The sequence below is a fragment of the Symphalangus syndactylus genome, chromosome 10, assembly GCF_028878055.3.
Source record: "Symphalangus syndactylus isolate Jambi chromosome 10, NHGRI_mSymSyn1-v2.1_pri, whole genome shotgun sequence".
Classification (NCBI taxonomy): domain Eukaryota; kingdom Metazoa; phylum Chordata; class Mammalia; order Primates; family Hylobatidae; genus Symphalangus; species Symphalangus syndactylus.
This window is the reverse complement of record NC_072432.2, coordinates 36,369,870-36,392,297: the sequence shown is the minus strand read 5'-3', so window position 1 is coordinate 36,392,297 and position 22,428 is coordinate 36,369,870. Positions and strand designations below refer to the sequence as shown.

Sequence of the window (22,428 nt, the reverse complement as noted above, 5' to 3'; positions counted from 1 at the left end):
CTTTTTACTTTCATCTGATATTTACAAAGGTCTGTGCTGTTGTTCTAATGGTATCTTTTATAATTGTCCATTTATATACTTTTTTACATCTTTGAAATTTATTGACCCTTGCTTTAAGTTCAACATATGATCAGTTCTTCCAAATAAATATTTCTTATGTACAAGAAAAAATATCGTTCTTCAGTTGTCAGGTACAATGTTTTACATATTTCTTTATATTAAACTTGCTTTATTCAAATATTCTGTGGCATTATTAATTTTGAATCTCCTTATTCTACCACAGTGAGAAGCAAGTTAAAATTAGCCACTAAGATAATGATTTTGTTTCTCCTCAAATTCCTTCCCTTCCTTTTTATGCGTTATATATTTTGAGCCTATATTTTTAGACACCTAAAATGTTTAACTATGTCTTCTTCATAAAAATCATGAAAATCTGACCTTCTAATTCTAGTAATGGTTTTTGCCTTAATTTTTTTGTCAAATATTATTATAGCTACCTCAGCTTTCTTGATATATAGCTACTATATGCACAATTATGTCTTTTTTTCTGCATTTACTTTCAAACTTTCCTTGTGTTTCAAAATATGCTCATTGTAAAGGGGATATAGTTGAATATATTTGTTTATGTCTGTGTTTTATTTTATCCATAATGTTAAGCTTTGTCCCTGAACTACAACATTGAGTTTATTTATACTTGGCCTGCTCCCAACAACATATATCAAAATAATCACATTGTACACACTAAATATATATAATTTTTGTTTGTCAATCATACCTTCATAAAATGTAAAAAGACATGGGGCAAATATAATACACATAATTTTCACTTCTCTTACAGTCTTTTCCATTTACTCTATTGAAAATGTATTTTAAAATATGTAAACCATGACAGAAGAGGGAAGTTTTTTTACAGAAACTGTGAACAGAATGGAGAGAAAGTCCACTCATTTGTACACTTTGCAGTTTTGTTTAGCTCTCTATGAGGTTAACCCCAATTTTCTTGTCTATCCACTTTTGTTTAATTGTTAGAACCAAGCCCCTGTTCTTTCTTTTATTTAATGCCATGGTTCTCAAACTTTAGCAGGCTTCAGAGTCGCTTGAAGGATATGTTAAAATTTAGATTGCTGCCATCTCTCTTCACATTTCTGATACAGTAGATCTGGGTTGGGTACAAGAATTTACATTTCTCACAGATTTTTATATGATGCTGATTCTACTCCTCTGAATCACCAATGAGAACCACTGAGTGAACAGTAATTGATTGGCATCATTGTTATGTACATAAGTAAAATTGACATATATCAAATTAAAGTCAAGATAGATTTTTTATTCCATCACTCTGTGTCCTTGAATTAAAATCATGGATGCAGAAGCTGTGCGCGATGGCTCATGCCTGTAATCCCAGCACTTTGAGAGGCTGAGGCGGGCTGAGCACCTGAGGTGGGGAGTTCGAGACCAGCCTGACCAACATGGAGAAACCCCATCTCTACTAAAAATAGAAAAGTTAGCCTGGTGTGGTGGTGCATGCCTGTAATCCCAGCTACTCAGGAGGCTGAGGCAGGAGAATCGCTTGAACCCGGGAGGCAGAGGTTGCTGTGAGCCGAGATCGCACCATTGCACTCCAGCCTGGGCGACAGAGCTAGACTCAAAAAAAAAAAAAAAAAAAACCATGGGTGCAGAATGAAGTAGTCTTAGAGTGACTGTTCATCTAAAAATATGTTTTCCCATACCATTATTTTTTTAAAAAACCCTCAGAAATGCTTACAAAAATTTTAATATACTCCACTTCATAGTAGGTACTCTTCTAGATACTGAAGGAAGGTAGAAGAATGTGGGATAAACAGGACACAGTCCACACTCTCAGAGGGCACAGAAGCCAAGGAATGAGAAAACAAAACTACAAAAATAAGTGTCATGAATACAGTGTGTGCCCTACACATAGTACTTAACATGCGTTTTGCTTACTCTGTCAAAAACAGGTCTAAGCACTTTACTTATGTTGTTATTTACTTCCTCACAATGATCCTGAGGTAGGTACCATTTTAATCTCCACTTTACAGATGAGAAGTTGCATACTTTGCCCAGATGGTAAGTGGCAGAGCTGGGACTTGTATCCAGGCAGCCTAGCTCCAGTGGCCACTTTGCTAGTCCCTGGACGACTGTGCCCCAGTACACTACAGTGAGCATGAGCTCAGGGTGTCATTGGTGTGCAAAAGAAAGAGGACAGTCAGAGGAAACTTTACAGGGCAGATTATCTTAAATTTAAAGGAAGGACTCTCAAGTTTTCCTGCCTAATTATATAAATTACTATTACAATGAATAACTTATAACACAAGTTTGAAATAACCTCACTCTTTTCATTGTTTTTGCAGTCCTAGAAACATGGTAATTTTTGTTTCCTAGTATATGATTTCCTAAATATCAGCCATTTTGTCTCTATGGGTAAATACTGCCCTTTAGAAAGAAGCCCCATTTGGTTCACAGATTAATTCCCAGTCCCTAGAAGGATATCTAGTGCTCAGTAAAAATTTATTATATTAATTACTTAGCTAATGGTAACCAGGTTAACCATAGACTAAAATAAAACCCTGATACCAATAGATACAAATTAGTAATATTTGAGCTCCCCAAATAAAATGATTCTTCTTCGTTGGACTAAGGCAGCAATTTAGATTGTCATGGTTTTGTTTTTCATTTTATTTTGTTCTTCTTATTCATGGCATCTGCTATTAGCAGAATGAAAAATTGGCATGTGTGCCTTTTGAATATGCTGCACTGAACTGTCTGTGCTCAAGTACCAAGGCACATATGTTTGTCTTCTCTGGGCCAACACACAAATTGTAGGTTTTTCAGGGTCAAAAGTAATAAGCATCTATAATTATATCATAGAGTTAGGAAAAGAAACATAAATAGTATCTATTAGTAACTGATAACAGGAAATAGGCTGTCTAATAACCATTCATTTTAATTAGGAAAATGTATGCATGGGTTGGCCTCAATTAGAAACACACACACACACCTACACACACACAGAGGGGAGGTGGGGCGGAAGGGGCTTTTTAATTAATGTCTTGAATAAGTTATGACTTAGGAAACTCCCTCTTTTGCAGTTGTTATGCAGTAATGATCCTCAAACATCTGAAATTCTTTGAAATTCTTGAGAGGTTCAGAAACCACTGTATACTACACTCTATTATTAATCCACCCTAAAAACACCTCCCTCCCCTTTCTAAAAGGACTCATTTGCTTACTGGATTCTGCCATTACCAAATAGTTATTTTTAAAAATCGTAAGGTTTGAAAACTCACATTGCATTATTCTGAAAAGGAAAGAGACTTAGATGTAGAATTTGTTTTTATGCCTTCTTTCTGTAAGTTATGGTTTGCCAAAGCCGCCACAGCATCTTCCTCACTGTATTGGTCAGGTTTCTCAAGAGAAACCAATAAAATGTGTGTGTATATGTGTGTTGAAAGATAGAGATAGGTTGATGGAAATATGTATTATCTATAATAAGTCTATAGCATATATAAAAAATATGTATTGAATATATAGATTAAATTATTAAATATATACATAATATATATTAATAAATATATAAATAAATATAAAATATAAATATTGTCAGGTCTGAAATATGCAGGGCAGGTTGGCACTTAGGGGCTTCTTCCCTAATCATTCTCATATTCCATTTTCGTTTTGTCCCTATGATACGTATGATAGTGCTTCCGAAGGCATCTTAAGTTCTACCCACTCCTTTTACTGCCCAAAAGATTTCTTAGATTTACTTCCTTGTCTTTGTGCATTTTATTATCAAATCATTTAATATTTTAAAAGAACGACTCCAGTGCTCAAGACTAAAAGGAATTCCTTTTAAAATGCTGAAATAGTCCTTACTAATGAAGTAAAGTTTCCTTGCCCGACATGTTGATTTACTGCTTTGTGGCCCTAATTTCTTGAATGTCCATGTGAAACCCATATAAAGGCCAATAGCTACCTATTCTACCTGTAAGCCATGGCCCTGTGCTAGAGTGCCCAACCATCTGATCCCAACCCAGCCCATCTGGTTTGTGCACTTTTACTGTTCAACTTTTCCTGGATCTTTTCCTGATTCTTGGTTCTTGTCTTGTCAAGACACAGCAGAGACAAAGTTGGTAATTTTCAAAAGGAATTTTTTTATTTAATGAATGTAGCGGAAAAGAATGCAAGCACATTTGTATAGAAATAAAATTTCTAGAGGCTTCTTATTTTAACCAGAGTTTAGCTACAGATTGGATGGATTGGATAAACAGGAAACTGTCCAGCTGTTTTTATTGCCTTAACATTGTCTGGGTTTTCTAGTGGAAAATGGAAAATAAATGTATTTAAATATTGTGAGACTTAATTTTATTTGATATCAATTCTAGAAACCTCTAACAAACACTTCACATCTCCCTTTGCTTCCTAGAATTGCCTCCACACATGGACCCCAACCTCCCAGGCTGTTCGTCTGTGGCCTTAAGCCCTGCTTCAACCTTGTTTTGCTCATTGCCTACCTCTCTCTGGCGATCCCTAGCCCACAGCCCTAGATAAGAAGGCCCTTCATAGTGTGTCCTCAAAGACTCTTTTTCTGAAGTCAGAGCATCTTGCATCACCTGCCACATCTTTGTTCTGTTGCTCTTCTCTTGCTCAATCTGCCACTAGGTACCTAAAACCCCCACTTCTCCAGTTCCATTTGTTAACCACCATATTTTCTTCTTCCTTGTCCTCCTCTTCCTATCATTACTGCTGCTAATTTTAGGGTGGATTCCATCCACTAGGGTATTCAGAAAGCAATGAGTCCCTTCTGGGTTCGAGGCAACATGCTCCATTTATTTCTCATACTTCTTGTCAACTCATCATGCAGGTCCTTTGGATGACAGAATATCGACATTCTAGAACTCAATTTTTACAATTTTACAAAACTTTCAAATCTTAAGCATACAATTCAACAAAATAAAGAATTTCTATCAAAAATTTTAAAATGTACAGTCTTTCAAAGAAATTATCTGAGAACAACAGAGTAACTATTCATCTTCATCCTAAGTTTTTCTGGTTGTTTGTCTATGCCTGACAATAAGAATAAACAACAGAGGGCCGGGCGCAGTGGCTCACGCTTGTAATCCCAGCACTTTGGGAGGCCGAGGCAGGCGGATCACGAGGTCAGGAGATCGAGACCACGGTGAAACCCCGTCTCTACTAAAAATACAAAAAATTAGCCGGGCGTGGTGGCGGGCACCTGTAGTCCCAGCTACTCGGAGAGGCTGAGGCAGGAGAATGGCGTGAACCCAGGAGGCAGAGCTTGCAGTGAGCCGAGATCGCGCCACTGCACTTCAGCCTGGGTGACAGAGCGAGACTCCGTCTCAAAAAAAAATAAATAAATAAAATAAATAAACAACAGAGAATCAAGGCTCTAGAACTGCTCTTTCTTTCTACTTGCAGGGTGGTTGTGGAAGTGGGTTCTAACCATTCCCAGTTTGGATTTTAACTGAGTGGGCCCAGAACACAGAGATAGCCCGGGAGAAGCTCTCATAAGTCATAGACTTGAATGGTCACAGTTGCCTCCCCCAGCTCCACAGCTTTTCTGGCCTCACCCCGAGGAGCAGTACACAGGGGCCATAGCTTCTCTCAGAGCCTCCCTGAGTGTATGGAGGAGCAAAGAAAATAAGGCACTGTAAGTCAGAAAATAACTGGCCATGCTGCAATGGGAAACCAATTTTGAACTCCCTCTCCAGAATTAAAAGGGGCCTCTAGATTGCTTTAAAATGCAGTTGATTCTCCTTATTTGCAGTAGTTATGTTCTATAAAGTAATCGAATAAGTCAATGCTGAACTTTTGCTCCTAGGAGAGTTATAGGGTTAAGTTCCCGTGAGCTTCTGGTCACAATGTTTTGATCAACCAATTGATACATAACCTTGCTTTATGTGTGTTTCTGTTTAAAAATACCTTATTTAATATACACTGTTGATTCAAAGCGAACTCACCAACAACACTAACTCAGGCCTGAATGAATTTATCTAATACATGTATTTTCTCCATAAGGCATGCCACCGCTTTCAAGTGCTTAGAAATACTGCACAGCACTTCAGCACTGTACTTGGGGGCCATTTTAAACAGCTAATTCACCAAAATAAACCACAAAAACTGTGACAGTTGTGGCACCAAATGGACTGCAAACAGGACATTTGTTTACAGTGTGAGAGCTGAAATAAGAAGGCGTATGGTTGCCTTGTTTGACCCCAGCTGGGAATGTGTGCTTTGGGTGACTCAAATTTTTCTTTGCTATACTATATCTGCAAATGACTGGGAAAGTGCCTTAAGGGGTTACAAACAAATTTTAGTGAGTAAATGAATTTGCATAAACAGAATTCCCAAATAGTGAGGACCAACAGTACTTATTTGCATGGAAGAATACATTGGACATAGGTTTAATAACTGATTGAGTAGATGTTATGGTCACCAATTGAATATTGAGAAAAATAAGATGCATACATTCAAGCAGCTTGTGCAAATGACACTATGACTAAATACTAGAATTAAATTAAATTGTATAGATTTAATCCATGCAATCTGGCTCCAAAGTCCTAATGCTTAAGTGCTACACTATATTCCTTCTCATGAGAAATAAATATTAAGTTTTAGAATTTTGGTATTTAAGTAATAAAAGGCATTATTTTGAAGTTTATTTAGCAAGATGAAATTAAGACTCATTTGAATATTATGCAGATTAGGACCTAACCTATTCAACTAAAACATTTAAAAGAAAGAGTATCTTGTATGAAGTTTCTTGAGACAATTAACAAGAGAAATACCAAGTAGATGTAAATTCTAATTTTTTCTCTTATTTAAGAGAATATTTTAGTAACAAGAATTCAATTACAACAGTTAATGAGGTAGATTCAATACTGAATTTAATAGTAAAGTATGTATCTACTTATGCATTTTCCACTGCGATATTTTATGTAATATGAGAAGTAACAACAAAACTGTAGCATAGGGCTTTGATGGACTATTTCCTTTGTGCATTTTGTTTACATTATCAAGGTTTTAGAAGCATGATAACCTTGGCAGCATGTTTTTGTTTCTTAAAATTCTAAATAGAATTATATGTCTAATCTTTTGACAGGATTGGAAGAGTGACACCTCACATGTTACATAATGGTTCTCCTGTCAGAGAGCAAAAGGTTTCATAAACACAGCAATGCTCTGTTTTTACAGATCCACAGAAATAATAACATTTCATCAGATTTCAAATACTATTATGAAAGGAATGAAAATTATTTTTTCTTCAACTTTACAGCTACCTTCCCTACTCTAATTGGTGTCTGATTAAAACCCAGGAAAAATTACCTTCCAGAGAGTTTCTTGGCTTAAAGCATTTGTGGCATGACATCAAGCCCAGAAGAATATCAGAAGTTCTATAATTTTGACCCCCAACCCTTTCATTTTATAAATTAGGAAACTGAGGTCCACAAGATGAATTCTTAAGAACCACAGATTTAGTGGCTGAGCTTGGATTACAATGCAGATTTCCTGATTTTTAATCTTCTCTTTATTGTGTGCCTTATTGTTTTGCCCCAAAGTAGCCAGCCCAAAGTGGTCATTCTACTCTGAATGAATATTTACTATTCCAGATAATGATTTATGAGAACAAATGGATTGCATGGTCATGAATTTCCAGTTTTAATACTCATCTTACTGTTAAATTCTTGTTTAATGCTTATATTCTACACTTGAGTATATTTTCATTTTGTTATTCTAGTGAGCTAGGTTAATCTTTTGAAATCTTTGGTTTGATTACTTCAATTTAATTATTAGCCATCTTTGCAGAGACTGCCTCAAAAAGTTTAGGAGCAGTTCTGCACAAACAAATGTATGACTTGATTTCTTTGCTATGTGCTAATTCACCTGTTTATTTGTATTTGTAAAACAAGTGACATTGGACTTCTCTTTAAAAAATTTGCCCCAGACATTTTATTCTGTTCTCATGAAATTACTGTTTGAAAGACATTGGCTGAAACAACTGAAAACTAAAAATTTATTTGGTCTAGAAGAAAGTGAAAAGTAAATTTGCCACACCTTGGTTTGAATTGTGGCTCCTCTATTTACACCTTGGTAATAAAAACAGATGCAGTTAATCTAGATTAATTAAATGAGAATTGCCATGAAATGAAACAAATGTACACTGTAGATTAAACACGTTCTAAACGTTTATTGTATCTCCTAAACAAATCTATTATGTTAATCTAACAAGTGAGACTGTAAATTGTTTGCAAAGTAAATGTGTACATTTAAGAAAATAACTACAGTGTATGAACTAAGATGATTAAAGCAAATTCACAGTTTTCAAAAAAGCAATGAGATGGCTGTTTTCCATTGCTTTAAAAGTTTGCTGGAAGACAATTGACTTTGGTTTTGATTCCTTTGATTCTGTTGCTATAAGACTTCACCTTACTTCTGATAATGCCACAGCTATTATGTTGGTGTGTAATTTCTATAACTTTTTTTCAGCTAAGTGCAAAAGTGTAGAATAATAACAAACCATCATTCGTTTGTGGTTTTTTTTGTCATTGGGATACAGGTTGCATTCATCATTTTACAGTGATATAAAATTAATAAATGTCTTCTAATTGATAGTTAATAATTATGAAAAATCAAACTCTAAGACATTGATATAAAAGTTGTAAAATCCAGATGGAAATTTCCACACTGAAGTTATTTTTAAAAGCACTCACCTGTATTTTCTGATGCAGTTAGTTTCTGAAAGAAAAATTTTATACAGAAATCCAATATAACCCCTCAAATAATTTCATGTTCATTTCAACTTTGGAAGGAAGCAAACTAGGCAAGGAGGTAGAATATAAAATTATTTTATAGATGAACTTACAGAATTCTGTTATTTAGTGTTTGGTTAATGTCTAAGTACATTCAAAAGGAGTTATTACAGCATGTTTTTCTTTTTTTTTTTATTTAAGAGGTTGATGTGGCTTTTTAAATTAAACTTACCTCACAAGTAAGATTGGTGCATTAATGCTAGTGAGAATATTAGTTTGTATTTATTTTAATATAGGAAATTGAGTGAGGGGAAGATTCTAAATTGCTAGAACTATTGATAGTTTCTTACACAAAAAGTCTGCTGTGCTTTGTGGAAATTACTTTTAGGAGTAGATTGTGTTAGACCTTTTAATGAGATTGCCAATAAAGTGAAAACATTAAATCCTACTACTTCTTATTCTTACAGATACTCATTTCAAAGAACTTCCAACTCTTCTCCACTGTGCAGCAAAATTTGGCTTAAAGAACCTGGCTATTCATTTGCTTTAATGTTCAGGAGCAACCTGGGCATCAAAGATGAAAAATATGGAGGGTTCAGACCCCGCACATATTGCCGAAAGGCATGGTCACAAAGAACTCAAGAAAATCTTTGAAGACTTTTCAGTAAGTTTTTTTTTAATTATATCTCTGTATATTCTGTTTGATATTGTAGAAGAGACTGTAAGAAGAAAAAGCCTATTACCTTTACCGTTTTCTTTAAGACTCTAGATAAGGCACTATTAGGCACATGAAAACATATCAATAATTGTTAGGTTGCGGAAAAACAACTTGATAATAATTCAAAAAGTCTACCTAATAAAAAGTTAATTTATGTTGCTTAAATTTGTTTTCCCTATGTGATTCCTTCTCCTTCTCCCTGTTAAGTCCCAGTTCTGCCTTATGAAGGTTGAAGCCCCAAATTTCAGAACACTTTTTGAAGAATGTTAGTTTTGTAACAATGTAACCAAAGAAGATTTTAAAAAGGAGGGGATACTATCTCAGTACATAAAACACACTTTGTGTTTCCATAATCATGTTAGAAAAGCAATTGTTTATCTGGTTGTAACAAAGGTATGCACATTTTGCTTCAGAAAGTGAATTATACTCTGATGGCTCTTTGGAAAATATAATGGGACAATGATTATGCTGGTAAATTATCAAAATTTGTCTTTGAGTATTTAAAACAAATAATTTTGTTGTCAAAGAAGAGTTAATGTAGAATATGTAAATCCTGTAAGCTTCTGGCTATTTTAGCATTTATTCTGATTGTCAGATTAAGCCAATCTAATTAATATTGGACTTCAGAAACAATCATTGGTATTTGAGATTTCCAGAGTATATTTAAAATAAATATAGAACATGAAGTTTTATGATAAAATTAATAAACTACTAATTTTTAGTCTTATGTCCTTCAAATCAGAAATAACCATTATTTTTATTTCTGGAAGGATTTTAGACAGTGATTGTCATATATGCTAGTTTTTAACTGGTTATCATGCTTTATCTGATGAGGGCATTCATTTTCATAATTGTTCACTGTATGCAGGCATTAAATAGGGCAGCATGGTATCCATCTCAGGTAAGTCAGTAAGTCAATTCAGCCTTGGATATTTTCCATTAATACTGTTATTTAATACATTATAGATGCCTGTCTTTAACTCCATACCACTCTATTCTTTAATTTTTAGCCACTGATACACTGGGTTAAAATTTTCCCTAGGAGTCCTAGCATCTAGGAATGCTTTCTAAAATAATCCCTGATTTTCCAAAAGTCATTCTTCCACTTCTTGCTCTCCGGTAAAGACTCAGCTTTTGACAGATGCAACCCCATGCACACTTCAGGTGCTCCATAAGTAACGAAATACTACATAATGATGACAGTAGATATGAAAGTAAGTACAATGGTAGGATGTGAGGTTTGATGGATGTGGGATATAATTTTTTTTCTCTTACACCCTCTCAGTATTTATACCTCTGCTCCTGCAATAACAGCACTGATAGAATTTGATTGCTATCATTGTCTCTAGGTGACAATCACTTTTTCATAGTCGCTGCATTCTAATTTTACAGTTATACTTGATAATTATCGTGTGAAATTTGTTACATAATTTTCTATAGTATCTTTGTAAGCTGTTATTTCTGCCTGAATGTCTACAGTAAAACGTTACCATTATAGTTAAGATAGATCAATTATTTTGTGAATGTTCTGCTGTCAGTAAGGAATTGACTGTAGCTGTTGCAAGTGCCAACAGATCTGTCAATGCGTTTTCATGACCATGGATAATTTTATATATAATAATTTTGCAAGCTATGAAGGCCTTTTTGCAAATGTGTAGTTAAGAAAACGAAACATATGTATTATATTTTGACCCTCGTGTAAAAATGTTTCCTGTCAATTTATATAACACACAAATTATTCTTCTAACTATCAATTTTATTTAAAATAAATTTGTAAGTCATATCTTCCTAGTGAAGGTATGCCAGATAACCAGATGTTGACACTGTCATGGATGAAGCTGGAAACCATCATTCTCAGCAAACTATCGCAAGGACGAAAAACCAAACACCGCATGTTCTCACCCATAGGTGGGAATTGAACAATGAGAACACTTGGACACAGGAAGGGGAACATCACACAACAGGGCCTGCCATGGGGTTGTGGGAGGTTGGGAGAGATAGCATTAGGAGATATATCTAATGTAAATGACGAGTTAATGGGTGCAGCACACCAATATGGCATATGTATACATATGTAACAAACCTGCACGTTGTGCACATGTACCCTAGAACTTAAAGTATAATAAAAAAAAAAGACACTATCTATTCTAAATACTGTTAGCTAAGTCTTTTAAAGAGTGTATGTAAACCTGATGGAGAAAAATGGAATCTCGTTATACTACTAAAATTCTTTACTGTTGCTTTAAAAGCCTCTATATCACTTCAGTGTTTTAATGACTTAGATTCTGATATCTAAGATCATCACAAATGCATTCAAATTTTTTATGAACTATTGTTTCAGAATAGTTTAAAGGAGCAGATATTTTTAAGTTTGAGGTTTACAATCTACCAGTGGACTATACTTCTACTGAAGAAAAATCTATTTTTAAATTCCAACATATTTTGCTCCTAACTAATTTACTGATTTGCTCAGTGCTTCCTAATCCCCCATCAATAAAACATTGCTCATTTTTGATTTTCACAGGGAGTTACAATACAGTGGTTTGGGTCACCACTGAATAAAGTGGGTAGATGGAAAAAGCCAATTATGATTTTAGAAAAATACAGAGAAAACACAAAAGCATTAGCAAGCATTCATAAACCAAGTGGCACCCATGTCTTATTGTTAGGTGTGTGAAGGAGGAGGATGAAGATGAAAAGAAGAATGAGGAAGGAGGGGAGGAAGAGAAAGAAGGAGAGAAGGAGGAGAGTAGGAGAAGAAGGGGGCCTGAAATCTCATTTCTTACATTGCTTCATGACATTTTTTATTTGAGAGGTTAATAATTTATACACAGTCTATGAACAGAGCCTCTTCATTATGAATGAATAGCTTTCATGTTTTGATAAAGTTATGTAATTAACATCTGTACTTCATTTATGTTTTCAGTGCTATTACTGGATAATAATATCATATATTTCTATAATCCATAAAGTCTTTCACATATCTACTCATTTTTCAGTTTCTAACAATGTCACCTGAGAGAATTAATATGAAAAGTAGATGGGAAAATGGCAAAAGATTTGGTACTTAAATTCACAACTGAATATGAACAACGATTTGCTTAGCATTATTCATAAGGAAAACCCAGGACATTTTGAATAGTAAATAGTGACATTGATGACTGATTCAGTCTTCAGAAACTTATCTCTTAAATAAAACGTGCATGAAAAGTTGAAAACAAACTGGAACTTGGCCTCAGATTGAGGTGCTTTGAGATTTAAGATAAAGTGTACAAGACTAGTCTGTACTTTATGCAAACAGATATAAATAATATTTGCTTGCATTAGCTCACATATGTCACCCCATTCATCCCCATCAGTTTAAAACCCTTAACAAAATGATTACATCAATGTGTAAATAGACAAGGAAAAGTACATTCTCCTCTGTTGGCCAGCTATGGAATTGGAGACAGGTGTTCACTTATCTTAGAAACAATATCCAGAAAATATCTTTTTTCTTCCACCACTGTGTTCACTTGTAGTTTGGTTTAAATATTTAAATATCTTAAATTTTCTTCATGAATATAATAAGTTGTTAATTATAAATATTGATGAAGAAAATTTAAGAAATGGGAAAATCAGCTTTCCATGCACATTCTCTAACTGGCTTTTCAGGAGTACTCCTGATTGAGGATCTTTCTATTGTTCATGTGTGCGATGGGATTCCTGTGGCATCAGGCTCTCCTTAATCTATCCCTATACTGCTCTTTGTCCCTGTGGACACTGGGCCCGTGTGTGTGTGTGTGTGTGTGTGTGTGTGTGTGTGGTGTGTGTGTGTGTGTGGGGTGTGTGTGTGTGTGTGTGTGTGTGTGTGACAGAGAGATTTTGTTGCCCTCCAGTATCTGACTGACAGGCCCTAATCCTTTTCAGATAGTCAAGGGCTTGGGTTTAAAATACAGGTATGGAGGGGTAGGTGTTGAAGCACTTACAATATCCCTAATATAAAGCAATAATTGACTGGCTAATATAGAGAACCAATTAATCAGAAGTTAGGTTTTGTGTTTAGGCTAGTAAACATTCACTCTTCTTGGCTCTTTATTTCTCTCATTCTCAGCATTGCCCTCCCAATATTTTACAAGTAGATTGTTCCATTTAATTCAGTATATATCAGTGTTATATAATTTAGTTTAAATGGCAGCATATCGTGCTTTGGTTATGTAGTTTTTCCTTTCTTGTAAGTCTGGAAGCTCGTGATGGATAGTGGGCTCTCCTCCCCTCCCACCATCAGGTGCACTAAAGGTGCTCAGCATGTATTTTTCTCGTTGATGGTGCAGAAGGTCAGTGTCCAATTTAAAGACTTTGTCTTATTTCATATACGTATGAAATAACACATACGTATGTCTTATTTCCCAATCATATACGTAACTAGGTTCCATATGGTAAATAAAATAATTGGTCACATTTCCTATACTTGGAATTTTTTTAAAGTTTAGTTTTGGAGACTTCATAGACAGCCCTACAGCTTGTCTTCAGCATATATTTTAATAGGCCCAACTAGTATGAATTTTGGAGTTCTGGCTTTTATTCAATATTGATGTTCTGTTCTGTTAGAATTGAAGAAACTAGAATAAGTCACATAATTGCACTTGACTGCATGCATTATAAATTTATGTGTCAGTTTTGTGCTTGAAACTACTTGGGAATCTCTTTCAAAAATCTGGCTATCACAGAATTTTTCTCTTCTCCAAGTCCTCAGACCCAGTTTTGATGCCCTAACTCTGCAGCTCTAAACATGCTATGTAAACTCCCTTAAATCTTTTTGCTTTGTTGTCAAATTTTCCATTTTCCTTTACTCCTAGAGTCTTGGGATTCCGCCAGGTCTGGATTTTAAACCTAACTTCATCAAAAACTAAGTTTGCATCCTTGGAAAAAATAATTCCTTATAGAGCACTTTAGGATTTGATGAAATTAATGTGACATTATTAAATATATAGAAGACCCACAAAAAATATTGCATTCACCTTATTTTCTGTTGGCTTATTGTTATTCGTATCAAATTTAGACTTCACTATCAATCATACCTTCTCTTTTCTTGCATCATTAATCTCTCTCATTATACTGACTCTTCCCTGAAAAAGTGTTTCAAGAATATATATGCACATGCTTTACATAGACATATAGTTTTGTATTGTTTAAAGACTATATATATATATGTGCTTTGCATTTAGCTCACTGCTAAAGCTGCTCTGTCAAGAGCCATAAATAATCAACCATGTGTCAGATCCAGTGGATTTCTTTCAGACATCTTTTGGCACAACCTTTGACATTGCTTTCTTTGACCCTGCCCTCTTTCTGAAGGTCCACTGACCCCTTGTGACTTTCTTGTCTTCCCCGTCAGGAAAGGTTCTTTCTGCCCTCTCTTCACTTGTGATTAAAAGGCAGTGTCATAACTGGAACAAACGAAATCACGTTGAATTTGTGTGAAGCAGAAGAAAATTTATAAACAGGATTTTAAATAAGCACTTAATGGGAAAGGTGAAGGATGCATATGGTGAAAGAAATGGGATGTGCAGTTGTGTGAAGAAGGCAGAGTGGGTAAACTCTGACTTCTTAGGCCAGAAAACCAAATCTTGTTATTGACTTTTTTCATAGAATGCATATTATTTTTTAATTTATGATAATGACCTACAAAAGACTATGTACCTATTAAAAGAAAACTTAACATTTTATATGGGATTTTGGTAAAATATATGCTAAGATATGTTTGTAGAGCCCCAAAGAGCTCATACACAACTTAATGGTAAGTACATAAAATCCTAGTTGTTTGCGGTATTTTTCCCTACTCATACTCTAAGAAAATACTTGATTTTTAGTTATTTATTTACACGCTTTGCACAGGTTGTATGCTTAATGCAACGTGTATGATATAACTAGATTCAAATAGAAAAATCTGTAAAAATCATTTTCCCAAATTAATTTTATGAGTTGTAATATATTATATAGGAAAACTGTCCTTAGGCTATTCATCAGTAGAATGTTCATTAGGAAAGACATTTCTCATGCCCACTAAGTCCAGTGTGTGAGACTGCTTAAAGTAATCTCTTTCTCCCAGAAATCATGTTAGTTTGGTTTAACAGAGTCAAGCAAAAACCCCATTTGTAATTCTCAGCAATAACTATTCTCAGATATCACAGCCACTGTTTTCTCACTGTTTTGCTATGTAATAAATGATTTATATTTTCATAAAGTTGCTAGAATAGCTACCAGTGTCTGTACACTCTCTTTCCATATACACAGAATATAGTTTTTTAAAAGTTTTCCTGGGTTCTCATTCATTACTCTGCCTCAGCAGAGGAGGAAACAGAAGCAGAAAGGGTCAGGGTGATGTACAGCTAGCCTCCACAGCAGTATAAACATTCGGCGGTGAGTTGGGGAGGGGCGCAAGCATCACTGGGAAAAGCAAGATGAGTAAAATATCTGAATAGTCCTTGAACGTTTTTTACAACTCAGACACATAAACAGATTATTGCATTATCAATTTACATCACCAAAAGATAAATTGGCCCTAAAATTCAACAAAATAGAGGTTTTGTAAAATGAATATAGTGTGTGATTTGTGTTTCCAATTTCTTGAATAAGCATAATGTATTATATTCATCATTCAGGTTTTTTATATCAGAAATGTTATATTCTCATAAAAACAGGAGGCACACATTTTTCATAATGTAGACATTTGTTATCATTTTTATTCTAAGATCTATTTACGCCTTTACTTCATAACTTCCCTCAATTGAATAATTAGTATTTTAAAAAATAACTTATTGTTAAAAATTGTTCTAAGAATAATGACCCTTTTGATAAACCTTAGAGGGCACTTTGTCCTAGCAACAGCTGAACTCTGAAAAGCCATATCTTATTTTCCCAGGCAGAAGGGAATCTTAGCCTTTTCTGGAGCTATCATAATTTTATTCCTAAATTATATTTACCTTGTAATATTTATTTGGATATATATTTATTCTCACTTTTGAAAAAATATTATTTAGAGTTAGGGTAAGGCCCTCTATCTACACTTTAAGCCCATTTCCCACTGTTCTCAGATATATGGAACAGAGCTAGGGTGGAAAATTTAGACATAACAGCTATATAGTTCAGAAGAATTTATAATATATTTGCTTTTATCTTCATTGTACCAAATGCCATAGCTGCTATGAATGCAATCATGGTATATGAGGACAAGTGATGGTTTGATTTTGATTACCTATGCCTCAGTAGGTAACGAATTTTATGCTCATTGCATTAAAATTAATTCAATACCCACAGATAACAAGGCAATTTATGAAAGTAATAGAGGGAAATAATATACATGTGCTTACAGTTCTTTTCCAATAGAGAGCCTTAATACATCATTAAATAATTTTTTAAGGTTGAAACAGTATCTTATTATAAATAAGTAATTTGTTATCTTTTATACATTTGCTTCAGATGCTGGAAGTCTCCAGGATCCTATTAAGAGTCACATCCTTGCCTGTGGGGGCTAAATGGTCTTTAAAGACCCTTGGATACCTAAGTTTTTATAATTTTTAGAGTTCTGATTTCTCAGAAACCTTCTAAACTTTAGTTCTTTCATTTTTTTCTGGCTTTTTTCAAACCAATTAGCTTGTGTAGAACAGGGTAACCTAGAGCTCTTACTTACATGCCTGCTGGTCAAAAGGAAATGCAATTTCAGAGAATGCAAAATTAATCACTAATGGTAATTAAAGCAATCAGTATTGACACCATATCTGTATAGCATGGCCCTCATGAAATAAACACATGGCACTGCCCTTTCAGAAGGAAAATATGCAAAGGCAATTGAATTAAAATTTCATTGGAAAAAGGTTGTTGCTGGAAATTCTTCTCCATTAACTGGCTTTGAATTTCCATCATTCTTGATTCTTGAAGGTAGGAAAGGGTATTTAATATAATCCAATATAGATTGGGTATATACTTTTCTACTAGTATCATGAAATGGTTTTTACTTTAAATTCATGTAAAGACCTCTCCAGGCATATGAAAAGAATCAGACTTGTATTATGAAAAAACAAGAATATTTATCAAATATTGCAGCTCTGGGCCTCAACAATATAATTTTTTTCATTTCTCCTTATGTAGCAACACTCTCTTTGTGATATATATATAGATGTGAGAAAGTAAAGATTATGATTGACTTATTCTGTCTCTAAAAAATACAATATAAAAAGAAAATAAATGGCACCAGTTGAAGGCTAAATTTTGGGTTTGTTTTACATAAATTAATCAACTCTCACTTGAGCCAGAAAACAGTCTCCAATTTTAGTTTAACAAATAGATTGATTGACTCAACAAATATTTATTGACTATCTATTAGGTGCCAAACATTTTTCTAAGCACTGGAAATTCAAAACAGACCAAAACTCCTACCCTAATGGGAAATAAGACTATAAATAAATAAAGATATACAGTGTGTCCAGTGGAAATTAATGTTTAAGGCCAGGAAGAAATAGAAAGAACCACATTGCATAAAGTGATGTGGAAAAGGAGATGGGAGGGGGAGCAATTTTGAAACGAGTAGTCAGGGAAGTATCACTGAGGAGTCCTTTTTGGTAACTGCCTAAAACTATGAAAGAAAAATTCATGCATTTATATGGACAGGAAGTCCAATAAGAGAAAATGGTACAACAAGGGCAAAAGCTCTGGTAGGATGTGGATATCCACAAAAGAGCCAGTTGGCCAATGTTACTGAAGCAAAGTAAGTGAGAAAGAAAATAAATAGTAATTAGATGGCGTCAGAAAGATAAGTAAGGCTAGATCTGTAGGGCCGTATAGGTAATGATGAGAATTTGGTATTTTGGAGAAAGGCATTAGAGAATTCTGAGAGGCATTGTATTCATCTGTTTACACACTGCTATAAAGAACTGCCGGAGACTGGGTAATTTATAAAGAAATGAGGTTTAATTCACTCACAGTTCCACATGACTGGGGAGACCCCAGGAAACTTACAATCATGGCAGAAGGGGAAGCAGTCATGTCTTATATGGCCGCGGGTGAAAGGAGAGAAGGAGGAATTGTCAAACACTTATAAGACCATCAGATCTTGTGAAAACTCATTAACTTTCACAAGAACAACACGTGGGAAAACTGCCTCATGATCTGATCACCTCCCACCTGGTCCCACCCCGGACCTATGGGGATTATGGGGATTATGAGGATTACAATTCAAGATGAGATTTGGGTGGGGACAAAGAGCCAAACCATATCAGGCATCATATGATTTAAATTGATTAGAGTCACAACTATATTGATCACAGACTGTACAGGGCAAGAAGGACAGATAAGACCTGATTGGCAGCTACTCCCATAGTCCAGATGATAGATGATGAAAAGATGGTAGTTTCCACTAGGATGACAGCAGCAAAGACAACCAGAAGTGGTTAGGTTTGAAATATGCCATTGTTTTTTAGTATAGGCAATGGAATTTACTGACTTTGGTGGTGGAATATAAAAGAAAGTGAGTAGTTACTGATATTTCCAAGTATGTTGGTAGAAGCAGATGATGGAATTAATTGCCATTTATTGAGATAAGGAAGATTGAATGAAGAAATGGTTTGTTAAGAAAAGTCAAGAGTTTGGCTTGGGACACATTAAATTTGAAATGCCTACTATGTTCCCAAGTTTGGAAGTAGAGGTTATAGGGAGTACCAACAGAAAAGGCCAACAATAAGCAGCATTTGAGGTAGGAAGAGAATCAAGAAATCTATTGATCTGGATGCCATGTAAAAGAAAGATTTTCACAAATGAGGTAGTGGACAGCTACATTAAATGCTACTGACAGGTCAACTAAGATAGGACAGATAATCAAATTTTTGATTTAGCAACATGAGTATGTATATTTGTATGTGCATATTTATATATTTCTCCTTAAAATTAGTGATCACAATAACAAGCCTTTCCAAATATTGGAAAGATGATTTATTGGGAGATGAGAGAGATTAAGATAAATTTTTTAATGAATCATGAGCTCTATGATACTTTGGGGACAATTCTGATGAATATTTTGCTCTAATTTAGTTTGTCCCAAGTACGTCTTATTAGCTGTTTGTGGAAACAAGAGTGAAGCATGATGCTGTTTTAGAAACACATTTCCTGACATGTGGTTTGGAATCCCTCAAGAAAATGTAGAGGAGGAGACAACATTCAGTCTCCAGCTGGTATGAGTGTCTTGTGGAGAAAGTGAACTGTCAGGGAAAAAAAAAATCAGAGCATTTTTATCTGTCAGACATTAATGTCCATTCATAGTGACAAATCATAAACTCAGATCCCTGATTTGAGCCTGTGGCTGAGAGTTCAGCCTAAGCGAGAACACTTCTCCCTTTGTTAGTGTTTAATTCTCTTTTCTCAGTACTGCCGAGTTCACTTATTCAAATTTGGCTCTTGGTAAAATATCAGTAAGCCAATTAATCCATTTCCTTAATGAGAACTCTCTATTATAACAATGGGTAACTGCATAGACTTATATTGAACCTATCAATCTTGCATTCGAAGGGGAGAATGCCAATTATCCAAGCAATCTGGTTCATTACTGCAGTATTGGACCACGTCGCTAAATAAGCCCACAGTGCAACTACAATAGCATTGTGGGAGTGGAGAGCAGCGCCTGGCGCTGAACATTTGTTCAGGGCCTTTTATATGCCAGATTGGGTTAGAAGCTTTATGCACGCCCTCTGGTTCCATGTTCTCTGCCACCCTTTGGGGAATTTCTACTTAGTTTACATTTCGAGAAACTGAGGCTAACAAGTTGGAGAGTTAGTGAGCTGTGAAGCCACCAAATGGCCTCCAAAAGATGGGTACTCATAACAACCTACTAATTTTATGGTCTCACTTCTTGAATTCTGTAATGATTCAAATGATTCTTTCCAATTTTGGCTTCTCCTTTGTTCTTTTCTTGACATTCCAACCTGATGTCCATACAATGCCTCTGAATAAAATATCACTCTCGTCACTATATTATTATCATAATAATTCCCAAATATTTAGCAGGCACTCAGTCTACATCTGATGTGTTAGGAATTGTTGGTGAGGGAAGGAGAAAGGAGGAAACCTTGTACTTTGACTCCTCTCTAAAATCTACTTCATGAAACATCAGATTGTTGGAAGGTCCAAATTATATGTATGAACGGCCTTTGGGATTTGTAAAGCTTCAGCACCGTTTTTAATATTATCATCACCATTTTAAAACTTCTCATAAATAAATTTTAATATTTTAAACACTTTGAAAGTGAATTATTTTAATACTTAAGTCATTTCTAATTTTAAAAAACTATATGACACATGAATTTTTCTCTCTTTTCTACTGTATATGGCTTTCAGAACGAAAGTAGGAAATAATATTTATCAAATTTTCTCCTTAAACAGGTTAAACTGTAACATTTTCTCAGGGAATGAATATATGTACTATCCTTTATTTTTTTTCTATTTTCTACTTATTAAGTCAATGGAGTTTTTCAGTTCTCAGAAAAATTTAAGTTGCAATCATTTAAAGTAGCCAGTGATTGCATTTAGCAACATTCAGCTAATGTTGATAACCCTTCCTGGTGCTTATATTGTATTAATAGTTTGTTGGGGGGAGACTAAAAATGAATAAACACACAAAGTCATTTCAGAAAGTGATAAATGCTGCAATTTTTTTAATTAGTAAAAAAAATTTAATTGAAGTCTAGTTACAAGAAATAATGATACATTTGTTACACTATGCTCAATATCATATGTTATATAAATAAAACATTCATTTAATATTAGTTTTTCCTTCTCTCATGGCATCTTCATAATCAGGTATTAATATGTAATAATTAATATATTAATAAATTCAAATCTAGAATGTTTCCTTTATTAGACTATAAATTTGATGAGAACATATCAGAGTTTATAGTTCCATAGTAATTATATGTATGTGGATATTGGTTGAATCTCTCTCTCACAGAACTGTAAATTTTATGAGAGTGTGTGTTCATCATTGTATCTGCCATGCTCAGCAGTGACTATCTCTGAGTAGATGCTCTCTACCTCCCCCCATTCTCTTTGTGTGTGTGTGTATGTGTGTGTTTATGTGTGTATATATGAATATATATATTCATTTACATATTCATTCCTTTATGTTGTATAAAAAGAACAAATTCTTTCTAAAATTATTGGGCATGTACTATTCGTTGAGTATTGTTACAGTTACAGTAACATAAGACAGACAAGTCACTGGTCTCATGAGCTCACATTTGAAAGTGATAAACAAGGGAGGGAGTGTTCTTTATGATCTATCCTTCTTCAAAATTCTAACTTTACTCCCATAGCCATTCACCAGTGAAATACCAGATAGTAGTGAAGTACTTTGGAAAAAAATAACATGTTAGTATAAAAGCCAAAAACAATAAAATTAGCAAAAAATTATGTAGTACTTGCTATGTACTAGTATCTGTTTTTGCTGCTTTGTAACAGCTCAGTCCTACTATCCAGGTTTTACAGATGAGGAAACTGAAGCACAGAGTGTTTAAGTGCTTGCCCAAGGTCACACATTTGGTAATAAGTAGAGCTGAGATTTGAACCCAGGCAGTGTAGCTCTACATGCTTTAACGTGGCACTAGATTACATCTAATACTAAGAAAAGGCACACTTAACCATTTTTAGTATATTCTCTAACAGTTTGTCCCACTACAAATCTGACAGACCATCTTTCTATGTAAAATTATTGCTGAACATCACAAAGGATTCAATTCAGATGGAAGTCTGGGTCCAAATTCAGTTTTACCTGTGTTTTAGGCAGATGGACTAAAGCACCTCTCAGAATACAGAAAAAGAAAATACCAAATTCTAGTTTTTGTAGGTAAATTTAGTTATGGCTGTCATGTACCTAATTTTTTAACACTGTCCTTTGCT

The 22,428-nt window shown here is 34.5% G+C and overlaps 1 protein-coding gene across 1 annotated transcript in view; it reads left to right on the top strand.

Annotated features, from left to right (window-relative positions):
* The window catches only part of BANK1 (B cell scaffold protein with ankyrin repeats 1), a 281,258-nt gene that overhangs the window by 108,090 nt on the left and 150,740 nt on the right, over nt 1-22,428 (top strand). The window contains 1 exon segment of the mRNA XM_055296901.2: nt 9,257-9,453. Coding sequence (XP_055152876.2) covers nt 9,257-9,453 — 197 coding nt within the window.